Here is a 13,919-nt window from a genome sequence, read left to right as displayed (position 1 = left end):
ACTCACTCGGCCTCACCAAAGTTCTTCTGAGCTGGACTCGCACTCACACAAATTTTCTTCAACTGGACACAAACTCGCCAAAATGTTACTCACCCGTACTTGCCCAGACTCATGAGTTTGTTTGGCTAGAATCATGTTTTTCTACCGTGATGTCAATGCTCTGTAACACTAATATCTCGCGTAATCGGTGCTCTTCTTGGCACCTTTTGATGTAGTACCTCTGAATACAGGCTATGAGTACTCGTAAACTTCTTGAAAGTATATTTATCAAACTTTCTTCGAAGAGTTTGTGGGGGAGGGGGGGTCAACACCCCTTCATGTATAATTTGCACCTCTAATCAATAAGTGTTGAAATGGTGTATGAAAGACACTGCTTTGAAATATGTGTAAGCAGACGGGACAAGACAGGTGAATCCAGGTAAGGCTTAAAGCTAATGGCAATACTGAAGATGAGTAGATGTAACAGGTCGGCGAAAAAAAAAAGTTGAACTCACTCAAGAAATATATCTGGCGCTTTGGGTTCACTCGGACTTGCACTCATAAAAATTTTCTTCAGTTGGACTCGCTCAGACTCAAGCTCACCAAAATATTACTCACTCGGACTCGCGGCTCGATTTGAGTCTGAGTGAGTTGGCTTATGAGCGAGTTCGCTGATCTATGATCAGCTGTGTATAGAGAACTGTCAGGTAACTTCTACGGCAGTCTGAAGATACTGTGCACCGTTATATCCACACTTCGTCTTCAGAGCACATCAGTTCGAACACTTTCAGTTCCTTGCTTCATTACACCATGTGTTTGTCTTGCTGGATGATAAGTTTAGATGCTGGGGGTAAACAAGATCTTCAGCAGGTGTAAATTTCACTGCAACCCATATAGTTCTCTTGTAAATATGAATAAATGCCAGTGACATGCTGAGGTGCTGAACGCTGAACCAGTAAGCTATTCATTGTTGAACCTCTCAGCTTTTTCAGTGTCCTTCGAGGCAAATTGCATGCATGGTGACAACAGGTATGGTATAATGGATATGACTATTATTTGTCATGCAATTAGACCTAATAGCGTGTGAGAACAGCTCTGTGGAAGTGTTGAGTTAATAAGCATTGAGTAAAAGAGTCAGCCTGCTGTCCTTGCTTAGATTCAGAGTTGCAACACGGGATATTGTTCTTGCATGTAATGATGATAGTATCACACGCGCCAAAATTTTTCAAGTAGTTGGGATTAAAGCCTGGCCAAGGTACAGTCAATTCGCTGAAAAGCATTGACCACAATCGACGATACCTTGCGGATACGGCTGCACGGCATCTCACAGAAAAATCAAGACAAGCGTTATGAGAGGTTCCAAAGTGAGAAATTGACTTTAGAAATAATTACCAAGCTTGTAGGTACTAAATAAAATAGTTTAGCAGAGTTGGTAACAAAGTGTGATCGCTTTCCAGCCGTTTTCCAACTTTCAACTCGAAACTATGTTTTTTATTAGGTACCATTATTTTCTATGTATTCCAAGATAACCAGTTGAATATTTTTCTTTGTATTTCGCATAGATACATAAAGCTACTTAAGCAGAATTGAAGTTACGCCCTTTACACTTTTCATGTAACAAGTTTCCATAGATGCCAGTCAACTTAAAAAAGCTAGGTTCTAGTGGCAAAAATTTCAAAAAAATAATATCCAGATTTTAATTATCGGCATCAGTTAAAGGAGCAGAAAATTTCGAAAAAAGCTATGTATGGATTATATGAATATATCCCCTTTAGCCACTGAGAAAATGGTACCTCGAAATGACCAAAAATGGATGGCAGGTGCTCTTAAGGTAACCTGTGCCCTTAAGGTAACCATATTGCACATTCCGTGCACTATTTCAGATACTGCAGGCGATTCTGTGGATGCTATGCAAATTCAGCGGCCACAGACTTCCCACGCTACAACTCTCATAGCCTAGATCTGTAACATCTTCCGTGAAATACTACCTATATGTACTTCGATTATATTGCAACTACAACTTGCAGATGCTTACGTCATGTCGCATGCGCACATTTGTAAGTATACTACGTGACGCTATATATTTTAGTTGGGAGAGTAAATGGTCTACCATAGACACTGCCCATAGGAACACACTGTTTAGTGGTAAATACAAACAAATGTCGACCTCGGACTCCTCTTGCGCTATATATATTGGAAACATAAATGTGCGAGGTTTAATCTCATGTTACTTTTTGTCGTGCATACTCAATATTGTTCCTTGATCTATTAGTGTTGGCTGCTATTATAAAATGTAGTACATGCGCAGCCAAACCCCTCATAAGACACTTATGTAACAGACACATGGCATAATACGCACCAGTGTGTGTACATTGAAATGGGGGTTGATAAAAAGATACAAACGTTGTGGAGCTTACTTTATAAACGACATGTTATATGAAAGACAAGAATTGTTTCCTGGTGCATGTCTCTTATAAAGAGGTTCAACTGTAACAGGTCCTCATAAATATATGGTAACTTCTATTTATTAATTGCACACTTAGACAAAGACACGTTCTTGTAAACGGTCTTAGTCGCCAGCTTACGACACAAGAAAGAGTACCTTCAGCAAAGTGGTCACAGAAAGTACTATTTACATAGGAAATTAAAATGAAATGTATTGCTGCATTAGGTACACAGAAGATTCGCTATACATCAAGTTTCATATCTAATTCTCATTTTGCAAACATTCGGCTCAATTGGCAAAAAAAAGCAAGGAGGGGGGGGTACATGAATGAGATTAAAACTTTAAGTCTACATTTTTATGTAGACTTAAACATTTTGTAACCACTACAACCTGGAATGATTTTAATAAGTTGGCACTGCTGTTGCCCTACACATCAAGAGCAATAATAGAGCGTCCATGACTGATTGTAGACATCGCTCGTTGGTCTAAGCTTGCAGGTTTTTTAAAATGGGGAAGTGGTGACTGTTATTGTGCGCCACTAACCCTTTCACAATAACTTTGTCACTTTTGGGCACCTTTGTCAGACATAAATCTCATAGTGGTTACAGCAAGTTCACTGTAGAAAGTGAAGCAAAAGAAAGAGAAAATTCATAGGCAGGGTAGTGCTATTATTAATTTATTTATTTACACAGATACCTACAGTGTCCTCACGGACATTACTGTGAGGTGGAAGTATATAAACAAATACATAGAAGGCATGAAAAGAAAAAAAAAGTGCGCTATTTATTGTCTCTTAATGCTGCAGCAACTTCTAAGGCCAGAATAATTCTCAGTAAAGTTTTTAGACATCAGCGATGATACTGGTACGCAGAATGAGTATGTAATTAACAGACAAAATGTGCCCAGTCCCATTACACGCCCATCACAATCTTAGTACGCTTTTTCACATGGCATCGATTTACCGCAGAGAAAGTGAACTCAAAGGCCTCCAGCCCGCATCAGACCTGAGGAAAGAACATTTTAGAACCACTTTTTTTCGTTGTTGTTTTCTTGTGGTACAGTTAGTGTTGTTTTGGGGAGATTGAGGGCTGCACCCATGCAATTGGAAGGGCCGTTCGAAATTCGGGTGTTTGCCTGGCACAGCGGTAGATTTGGCAGGTATGCTGCTACAAATGTTTGATCGAACAGCGCATAGTGCTATACAGCAAATAAACTAAACACAATGCTCACGTAACTTTTCTTTTTCAGTGCTTCCAAAATGTATTCATGGAATAAGGTGAGATAGAAATGAAAGAGCTACAGTAATAATTTATTTGGTAGGTAGTTCGAGTAATGTGCTATGTAGGGGAAGCAGGCAAACTCTGCTAAGTTAGTGTGGCAATTAGTACCATACACTCTCGCATTTTAGTAGCTCGGTCTTTTCGGGAGGACACATAGGTCAACTTTCTGAAATACCCTTTGCACATAGATTTACTTGTGCACGTGGACATGGACTCCAGGGGGTTGTTTACGAAAAGTCTATCTGGGAATGTATTCCTTGAAAGGGATATTTCCCTGTGCAAGTTGTTCACGTTTCAAAAGACGCGTGCTTTAAAGCAAAAGCTGTCAAGGCTTTGCTTGAAGCGGTTTCTGGCAACCCTGTTATACTAGGGAAAAACTGAAACCCTGACCTGTGTAACGTGACCTCATTCCAGGTAGAAGAAAATCATGTACATCTTTGGTGGTGGGCAGTGACGGTTGAACAAAATTCATTACCAGTGAGCCTTGAGCCGCTGGACTACCTTATGCACTAAGTCCGAATGGCTAGCATAAAGGTGGAGCTCCTTGTTGATATCTGTCCACTTGACCTTAGTTGCGTCATCCCCAGCTTCGAGTGTGAACTTGCCTGTGATGTTGCCACTGTCATCATGAAAATTGCAAGCAACTGTCTCCATCCAAGCATTGTCCGTGTTCCGTGGGTCATCCACATAGCCTTTATAAACCTGCATTATGTAAGGGGACATACAAAATTGAAGCTCTTGGCTAGGCTAGATAAATGAATGTTCTTATGACATCTGTCTCTTTGTCATGCTAAGGTATACTTTACCACTTTCCTGTTTCATTACGTACACTCTGAAAACGTTTGGGAATAAAAATCAGCAAGTTTGCTGGAATCTATGGCAGCAGCTGCACAGATAGTCTGCTTGAGTGTCATTCACAGGTGGGCACAAACATATAGAGTAGACTCGCGATAATTCATACTTTGATAATTTATACTTTCAATTAATTCAAACAATATTTAATTTTTTGGTTGGCCCTCTTTTCTTTCAATGTATTTAAAAGCCTTTTAATTCAAACTTCATCATTCGGTTAATTCACATGATTTGCGGTTTCATACCAGGAAATATCTGCTGCTTTCCCACTATTATTTAAAAACTTGCGTGCTTATGTAATCCTAACAATCTATAAATGAAAAATAAGCACCTTAGGCCTTCAAGGAAAAAGGCTTAGCTAGTAAACAAACGTTTGAAACAAATCACACACATGGTAAACTATGATGCTTCTCAACTGGTATAGAGACCTTTGTGCCGAAGGCACAAATAGCAAAGAAGCAGTTGGCGATTCACGATTTCTTCAAGAGGTCCGATCAGCAGTAAATGGCTGATAAACTAGTGGCTCTTACACCTCTGCTTTCTGTTCATTGCGTGCAATTGATGCTTAAAGATGCTCTAAAAATTTTTAAATCTGATAAAATCAATGCGTGCGTAACATTAAAGTAAGTATGGCGTCACCTCACCCACAGTCATATATCAGAACTCTTATATCATATATATATCAGTTTGAATTAATGAGAGTAAGCTATAAATATTTTGATAAATACCGGCCCTGTAGTTTTGTCAAGACTGATTCGACTGTCTGTAAAATACTGATCTTATAACCAGTTCAATGGAAATTCACTGCACTTAGTTACGATAGTATCGTTAATTCAAGGTGCTTCCCAGATGCTCTGAAATTCAACTTGCAAAGCAGCTTTCTCCTGTCACCAAAAAAGGTTGGCTCTCTCGTAATTGAGGGTAGATGTGAGCATGAAATATACCTTACAGCAAGCAAATCTATTGGGAATAATACTAGGCACAATCTTAAAATGGGTGTAGTGCATGTTTGCCAGGGCAAACCAGACCACACTACAGAACGCTATGGCTCAAATGAATGCTGTAGTTTCCTGTGACTCTGGGGATGGTTCTTCAGCTTTGCCCAGAGGTCAAGAAGTAACACAAGCCAGACGCTGGTGTACCGAATTCAGCGTGGCATCATTTATCGAAGCAGGCATGGAACATATGCTGTAGGAGTCACCACCAAGTGGTGTTTAAATTAGTACAGGCAAAGTATGTGGCACCTTGTACTTGACCTTGTATATTAGAAATGGCAAAACTTAAGCACACAAGAAGTTTGCTACAGCTTCTTACAGCTTCAGTGATATTGCGAGCAACATTGAGAACTTGGAAGCAATATTTTTTTTTACTCGTATGGGCATTAACTACCACAATACAGAGGTTTCTAGAATGGAACTGCTGGTAACATGATTGGTTTTGTACTTAAATTCTGTCACCGTGTTCATCCTCTCAGTACACAGAATTCCTGTTAAATGGAACACATTTTCCTCGTGCCTTCAGGTTCTATGTAACAAGTGTCTCTTGTACATGTAAAGCGATTCTGTACATGAGGTTGGTGGCTAGATAGCACATTATTTAACGCTTTTGATTAGTTTCCCAAATGTTCTGTGTTTTTACAACGATGGCCCAATGATCTCATATGAACACACAGATAACAGTGCTGGATTTCGGCTCAAGGTTACAGGAAGAAAGCTAAATACATTGGAAGCTAAAAGACAATGGAAGCTAAAAGCATTTCATGCTTAAAATCAGTGGTGACCAAATAATAGGTGAGACAAAAGGAGTCCAAAGGACTGGAAGAAAAGAAAGACTAACTGAGACGAGGCAATTAACAGTCTACATATGCATATCTTCAGCACAGAACAAAGAAAACAAACTTGGAATTTTCGAAAATTTGACTAAATTCAAGGTTTACTTCATTCTTGTAGTAAATAATGTAGCAAGACATCAGTCACCAAGAGAGAGTCAAAGAGCCTGTTTCTCCAAGCAGTTGGCAATAAAGTAGTGCAGAGATGAGATGATAAATGGGAGAATAGGACATGTAATTCATGTATTCCATTTACTGAGACATGAACAAGGGTGGCAAATTGGAATACAAAGCCAATCATATCAGAAGCAGCTGCTCCATTTAAAATATTTCCATTTACTAAGGGTCTACTGTATATAGAGGCATCATGGTGGTTTGTGCCTTGTGAAACAACAGCGACGTATGACTCGCAATGCTTACCTCAACACCTTCATTGAAGAACAACTCGAGAGATTTCTCCAGTGTCTGCTTATCCTTTTCACTTAGAGACAAGCTGTTCATGGCCTCTTCAGAGAATTCCCTTCGTAGCGTAGCACTAACCAGCTCTCCTGGGTCCACCATCCCCTATGGAAAGATTAAATAGAAAACTAAATGGCAGAAATAAAGTAGAGAGGCTGCACAGTGGGTTAGAAGCGATGCTACAGCTTAAAGGGGACCTGCAACCCTTTTCTTCGTAGCCATGGAATGGATTCACTGAAAGAGCTTATTGCCTCACGAATCTATCAGCGCAAAAATTTTTCAAATCTGTCCCGTACGAGTGGAGCTACGAAGATTTGTCGCATGCTGCAATTGCATTCTTTCTTCTCTCGTCCAGACGAAAGTGCTGGAAGCTATGTGAAGAGGGATGCACTGATACGGGAAAAGCAAATAAATCATGCGTGCCTCGTGACTTTAAGCATTTTTTCTCCTTTTTTTCTTCTTCGAATATGTGGTTTTCCAGTGCGATCGAATGGACGAGTCGTGGCCTCCCGCGGTGCTCCCTGTAACGACCGAGTGCTCCATCCTCAAATCAGCCAATGGCTCACCGAACGGCTGTGACGAGTTATTTTTGAGCTTGTTTCATCATTTGTTGGGAGAAGAGAAAGCAATTTCTTGCTGACTTTATGGTGAATTTCAGGCAGTGTGCTGCGCTATAATATTTCGCTCGCACGTTCTTGGAAGCTTCTGCCGCTGATTGGCAGCATTTTCTGACCATGCTCAAGAGAGGGCCAAGAATGAACTTCGATGACCTGACATATTTTATTATGCCCAAGTAAACAAGTCTGTTTGTATTTAAGCTCCATAAAAATATGGTCGTGGCGAATGGGAATTACTATTTTTACATGTACAGCAGATTAAAGAAGCGCTGACATCAAATTTCAAGATCGAGATGTGCCCCATCATTCGTTCACTTGGTATGCACAGGTCTTCTTGGCCAAATTTAAATGGCGTCTGTTGCGTCGAAGTAATTTTATTTCGACGTCAAACAGCGTAGAAGAGCTAAGGAGAAAAAACTAAAAATAGACTGCCCTGGGAAATCGACACCAGTGCTACGTGTTTGGTGTGATACATTCCACAAATACCATCCTGAGTGACGATACGCTAGTAACGATGACGTCGCCGATCTTTGAGTGTGTTTAGAGCAGACTCCCAGCCATGCTCTCACTAGAGGCTCTCCTTGCTGTGTTGAAGCGTGCGTGTGATTCATCGTGTCACATCGACTGATTTGCGTTGTGCTCCACTGGGTGTGAGTATGATCATTCAGAGCGATAATACATGCCAGAATGTTGGGAACCGCTCCGTAGTGAGAACCTACACCACGTCAAGGCACGGAAAAAGCAGAAAGTGCGTGGCATTTTCAAGCCACGAACCTCAACGCAGCCAGTGAATTGACCTCGTACGCGCCACTGGACAGAGAACCTGGACGCCTGTGAAGAACTGCCGCATTTGCTTCTTTCACTTTGCGGCAAGCTGCTACAGGGTAAATGCTGTGTTGGCGAACCAGTTGGGTTTCACTGGCAGTTCGAGGCCTCTTCTCGAGGCCGGGGCTATTCCTACCATGTGCCCTACTGCAACTGAAAGCAGCGATTCACTCGCCAAACGTTCCTGACTTGAGGTGTGGAGTTGGTATTCCTAAACTCCGACAGTACAGCCGGGACTGATAAATACATTGCATATAACGTGGAACTTGTCAAGCAAGGATCGTTGCAAATCGCGGCGATACCCAATTCCAGGTCGCTGTCACTTGCCGATGTTGACCACGACAACTGCGAGGACTACGATGTTGGAGACAGAGCCATGTCTACGCCTTCAGAGACACAGCTGGACTAACTCTCCGTGCGCTCCTAGCAGACGAAACGTCAGTGTGACATGACGATAGTTATAGCGCGAGACCAAAACGACGACACAGAGACAAGAAGGACACGTGGTTTTGGTCTCGCGCTATAACTATCGTCATGCCACACCAACTAGCCCAAGCTGCCACACTGCCAGTGTGACGTCACCATTTTTTGTGAAAGCCGCATCAGCTGTGCAGCAGCCTCGACGTGGCCGCTAGGCAGCGCTGCCAGCACTACAATTTGGCGGGCTTTCCACCCATTTTGAACCGCGTTCGATAGCGAATATATTAATCAATATTACAGTCACTGATTCGTCACTCATATGCGTTTTAAGTCGCGAATCGCTACTAGGGGGTCGATAGCTACTCGTTGACGCAAAAATCTTGTCACGAGTAATTTTGATGACAGTGCTCCTTTAATGCTACAGCCAGTGAGGTAGAGTGGCAGAGAGCAAAAAAATCTAACAACGCATTCATTTCTGATAGCATTTCCGAATCTGAGCTCGAAAGCAAGCTTCACCAAGAACCATTTTTAATGGTTTTACCGTTCATATTGGTGAACAGAGGTCGGCATGTATTGCAAAATAAGAACGACTAACGTATCTAAGCGCTGTATATACACATCAAAATGCTGTGTACACTTGCGCACCTTTTTAAAGCTATACTACTTATCGAAGCAGGTAAAAGTTAAGCTGCAGTGTGCAAATTAGGTACAGGAGATAGAACACACACAGCACAACACTTGTGTGCCGTGCGTGTCCTTCTATGTACCACACTTATAATCTGTGCTGTGCAGTTTACCATTCTCATTGAACTAGCCTAGCAACAAATTGCCTAAAAATGAAGGTTAATTAATGCATTGTGTGAACTGTAGAGTTACTCTTTCACAAGAAGACCACGTGTAATGGACGCTATAAAAGCATACTAACTGTGACCGAGCGTCTATGTTCATCGCATGGCTGTCTTCAGTACGATATGCAAATTGTGTGATGCACGGGTGCACTGGACGAGCTACCGCTTACCCCAGGAATGGCCCACTCGCCAGAGTCTCTCCTCGCAATGGCCACAAACTGCAGCACCGGCAGTTGGCTGCACTGGTTCATAACCTTATTGCCTCCTGCATCTCTCTTCCATCTAAAGTGAGGGAAAGTAGCGCAAAAAATTGCACTCACAAATACCACACACATAAAGAGCACAAGAAACTACAGTAAACTCTCAGTAAACGGAACCTGAAGGGACCGGGAAAATATGTTCCATTTAATAGGAGTTCCGTTTACTGAGAGAAGAATATAGGTGCAGAATACAAGCCCGAAACCAAACATATCAGAGGAAATAGTTCCGTTTAACAGATTCCCGTTTACCGAGAGTCTACTGTAGTACAGTAAGAGCTCACTGATTTGACATCCAAATAATTAGGAAATTCTAAAAAATTGGATCCATGCTCTGGTCCCAACAAGTCCATATATTGTTCAATGACATCAAGCTCTGGTTAATTCGGTCATATTTGGCTGCAACCCGGTCCATTCGGGCAATTCTCCAATTGCGAACCACTGCAGAGGAGCAAACATGACATTCAGGGACGATGCCATCAGTGCAAATCGTGTGGCAACACTGGCAATGACGTTTCGGGTTGAATTTGGGTTAGCACGATTCCGGTTAGTCAGGAGGGACAGGTCTTGAGCCATGGTCCCCTAGGAGAACAAAGTTGCGAGTACCGAAAATCGAGGCTTTCACACTGCTCTTATGCAAGGTAAGTACAGTATTTATGTACTCATCAAGAAAATGAAAGTTTATTGGCATAATAGATGTTTGTTTACTGTTTTCTTGTCACTTTCGATAATTCGGAACTCGGTTAACTTGTACATTTTTTTTTCGTACGATGAGGTCTGCATTAACGAGCTTTTACCGTATTCGATGTCATCAGATGATGCACAGAAAGACTCAAGTGGCCCATTTGCTTTGAGCTTTTCCTTTTATTGCAATACTAACTACATATTGCCTAATTAATTAAGGCTGCTTCACAGACACTGTGCATAGTGCATACTTCTCTAAAAATTTCCATTATTTTCTTTCTTCCTCCTCTCTATAATTTCTAGATACTAAAAACAAACAAAGCTGGTATGAGTTATGTTGCCTTTTAAACTGGTAACCCAGTCGATTGAACAGAAGGTGCTTATGGAAAACTTGCCGAAACAAGCGTGCAGCAAAACTGTGTGCCCATAACAAACACAAGTATACATTAAACTGAAGGTACTTTCGTATACTGCAACCAACTGTATAGGATTTAAAAAAGTAAACATAAATAGCTATAATAGACACCTATAAATACCTGTAACAAGTACACATATTGCTTATAGAGCAGGCATTTTTATGTCAACATGACTTCATTACAGTAAAGTTTGTCATTATTTGTGCATATCTACCACAAGGGCTACAGTGTCTCTTTAATGTACACAGGAATGAATACCCATGCTTCAAGTAATCTTACAGCATCACTGTCCTATGGTTTAGCTGACCTTGTGACAACGGGATCACCGGCATGATTGGGCCCCCACCGCCCTAATCGTCCCCGTCCGGAGAGTCCTGTCCGGCCACGAGGATTCAGAGGTCTGCCATCAACCACAACGTATGTCCCCTCGCGGCTCCGTCTATCGACATGGCCATCCAAAGTATTCCAGCATGGCAAGAAATCAGCCCTGTTGTGGGAAACACAGAAAGCATCACCACAGAATTTCAACAAAAAAAAAATAATTGTTTGAATCGCTCAACTGTCTATTAACATGACTCAATTTTACAGAGGAGCCATGTGCCTTCACTATCAAGCCAAGGGTTTACCAACAGAAAAGATTCCTTAAAAGGAATTTTCCAATCAGCAAAGGCACATAGCATTTGCCTGTCAACCTGGTCAGAGGAGATAAAACCAGCACCTCGATTTTCTCAAGCGTTTTATTTCATCCCTAGTTCAAGTAATTCAATGGGTCCATTTATAACCCCTAACACTGTCCGCTTTGAGTAGTGAAATAACCAAATATTCCAAAATACATACAGCCAGCCAAATCTTTAATATTGTGCGCAGCAGCAACTTTTCTGAGTGCCAGCACAACATGATGGAATAAAGGTCCAAAAAGATGTTTTGTGGGTATGTGGGCAATTGTACAGCGATCATTTACATAAATTGTGCTTGAAATAGGACTAATAATAGAATAAGCAAATATTCAACATTTAAAGGCGTGCAACAAATGAAGTTGTTAAACAACAACTAAAAAATTCACGAAAGAAAAAAAAATAACACACCTAACTCTGGTCATCTTAACAAGTCCCCCCAGCCCCATATTAACTATGAAACAGTGGACATATATGCAGATAATTCTTTTTCTATGTTCTGCACCATCACACTATCCCACTGCAATTCCCGTGTGCACTAGTACGGCTCCTGTGTAATGTCCGCAGACTATGGAGAATGGTGCCAGCACCCCGTGGCAGGAAGCACATCTGATACAAATGCCAGTTTTGGTTTATGTTGGCTATAGGCCAATAGCATGCTACTTCTGTTAAATGATGCCAAAAAGCATGTGCCCATAGTTCCAAACTGAGGACAGGCCTCTCTATAAACACTTTTGTTTTGTCGTGACACACAGCAAAATTTTTTAAAAAGTTTAATTCTGGAGTTTCATCAGCATGATAACACTGAAATATAGCCGCGAGGAAGGTCATAGTTACTGGATTTTGTCGCATGGAGGTTCTTTAATACGTGTCTAAATCTAAGTACACAAGTGTGTTTGTGTTTCGGGCACCGTGGCCGCACCGAATCCGCGCCCTTGTGCAGCGCAGCAACACTGCCGCTGAGCTATCACGGCGGGTTTATTGGCTGCTGAAGAGCGAAGCACACAACAGCGTCAACAAACAGAACGCCTGAAAAACAACTGCACAAGGATGGTTAGCGCCAACTGTGTTTTGGCAACCAGGAAATAGCTATCTGTACCCCAGTTCAGGGTCTGCCCACGGTTTGGACGAGAGGCCAGGTATGCTGTACTCGGGCGGCCTGTAGTCGGGCCACTGCGAAGTCCAGGGCACCTTGTCATCCGGTACATTTAAACGCTTCACGTTCGTTCCGGGATAAGTCGCACCGCGACACTTGGTATGAATACGCATTGTCCTGGGCACGAACGTCTACAAAAACACAAGAACACAACAATGAGTGTTAGATCTCATTATTAGTGTGTCTACAAGAACAAAAGCGCGGCAATGGCAGGCATGCTGAGACAAATTTTACGTATACAAGCTAAACAACCGAACCGATGAGTGTGCTTACGGACATGTAGACACAAACTTTCAGCAAACTTTCTGTCAGCATTGAATGTCCTCACCATGACCTACTACACTCCTGACCTGTTCAGATAGCGGGGTTCCTATGGGAGCGCGTGTCCCCGCTCTCGTTCAATCGCTCGCCGTAGGTGGCGCTACCTATAACCTGTTCGTCTGCTACTTTACGGCTGTTTGGACGGCGCTAGAGTAAGAACGGCTGCATTCCGTGATGAACAGCCGGCATATATGTGACTATTTTTTCACTTAGATGACTGGTCAAGTAAGCTGTTCAGTGTGACGAAAAATTTATTGCACACTGGTGGACAAATGCGAGAATCCGTAGACTTACATAGTGTAGGACAGCATATGTGATGTTGCGTCCATTTAATTGCAAAGAATTTGTGAATGACTTTTGAAATATTTGTTTCAAAATTATTTTTCATTAGTGCATAATAATTACGCAATATGAGTGCTCTGTTGGCCGAAATATGACCACGAACACTCAAGCTGACGTCAGCGAACAGGTGCTGACTAGCGCCACAGTGCTCCTAAGTTACGGCCCTAGCGGCAGAAGGTATGAACTAGAACGTGGGCGCTGGAAGAGGTGCTCTCTGGGCAGGTCAGGAGTGTAGTAGGTCATGGTCCTCACATTACGACTTGGGCGAACACATCGGTGGCATGCCAAGGCTCAGAAACGAAGAAAGTTGCTTCGATTTACTGCCGTTGCTCTCTCAAATGGACGATCGTGAGACGCTTGTTCGCTCCTCTCGATTTTCGTATTCTTTCGGCATTTCACGACACTTGGAAAGTGAGCCAAAATCAGTCTAATTGATGATGATAACGTCCTACTAGTGTAAAAACATGTCAAAGACAAACGTCCAAATAAACGCAATAAGTTTCATTTTTTTGCCA

At 42.0% G+C, this 13,919-nt stretch overlaps 1 protein-coding gene across 6 annotated transcripts; it reads right to left on the bottom strand.

Annotated features, from left to right (window-relative positions):
• Positions 1–3,085: 3,085 nt before the first annotated feature.
• LOC119178349 (ADP-ribose pyrophosphatase, mitochondrial) lies at positions 3,086–13,874 on the bottom strand. Of its 6 annotated transcripts, XM_075887597.1 has the most exons (7): positions 13,657–13,874; positions 13,015–13,069; positions 12,685–12,872; positions 11,219–11,398; positions 9,725–9,836; positions 6,806–6,949; positions 3,086–4,407 (listed from the first exon to the last, which is right to left on the bottom strand). In XM_075887597.1, the coding sequence occupies exons 2-7, from the start codon at positions 13,054–13,056 to the stop codon at positions 4,177–4,179; spliced, it is 897 nt and encodes a 298-aa protein (XP_075743712.1). In that variant the 5' UTR covers positions 13,057–13,069; positions 13,657–13,874; the 3' UTR covers positions 3,086–4,176. The 6 variants fall into 6 exon arrangements, with proteins under 6 accessions (XP_075743712.1, XP_075743715.1, XP_075743716.1 ...); XM_075887600.1 differs by lacking the exon at positions 13,015–13,069; XM_075887601.1 differs by lacking the exon at positions 13,015–13,069 and having other exon boundaries at positions 13,726–13,871.
• Positions 13,875–13,919: the final 45 nt, after the last annotated feature.

The sequence above is a fragment of the Rhipicephalus microplus genome, chromosome 1 (assembly GCF_043290135.1).
Source record: "Rhipicephalus microplus isolate Deutch F79 chromosome 1, USDA_Rmic, whole genome shotgun sequence".
In the NCBI taxonomy this organism is placed as follows: domain Eukaryota; kingdom Metazoa; phylum Arthropoda; class Arachnida; order Ixodida; family Ixodidae; genus Rhipicephalus; species Rhipicephalus microplus.
Note: the sequence above shows the minus strand (reverse complement) of the source record. Positions and strands in the feature narration are given on the sequence as shown.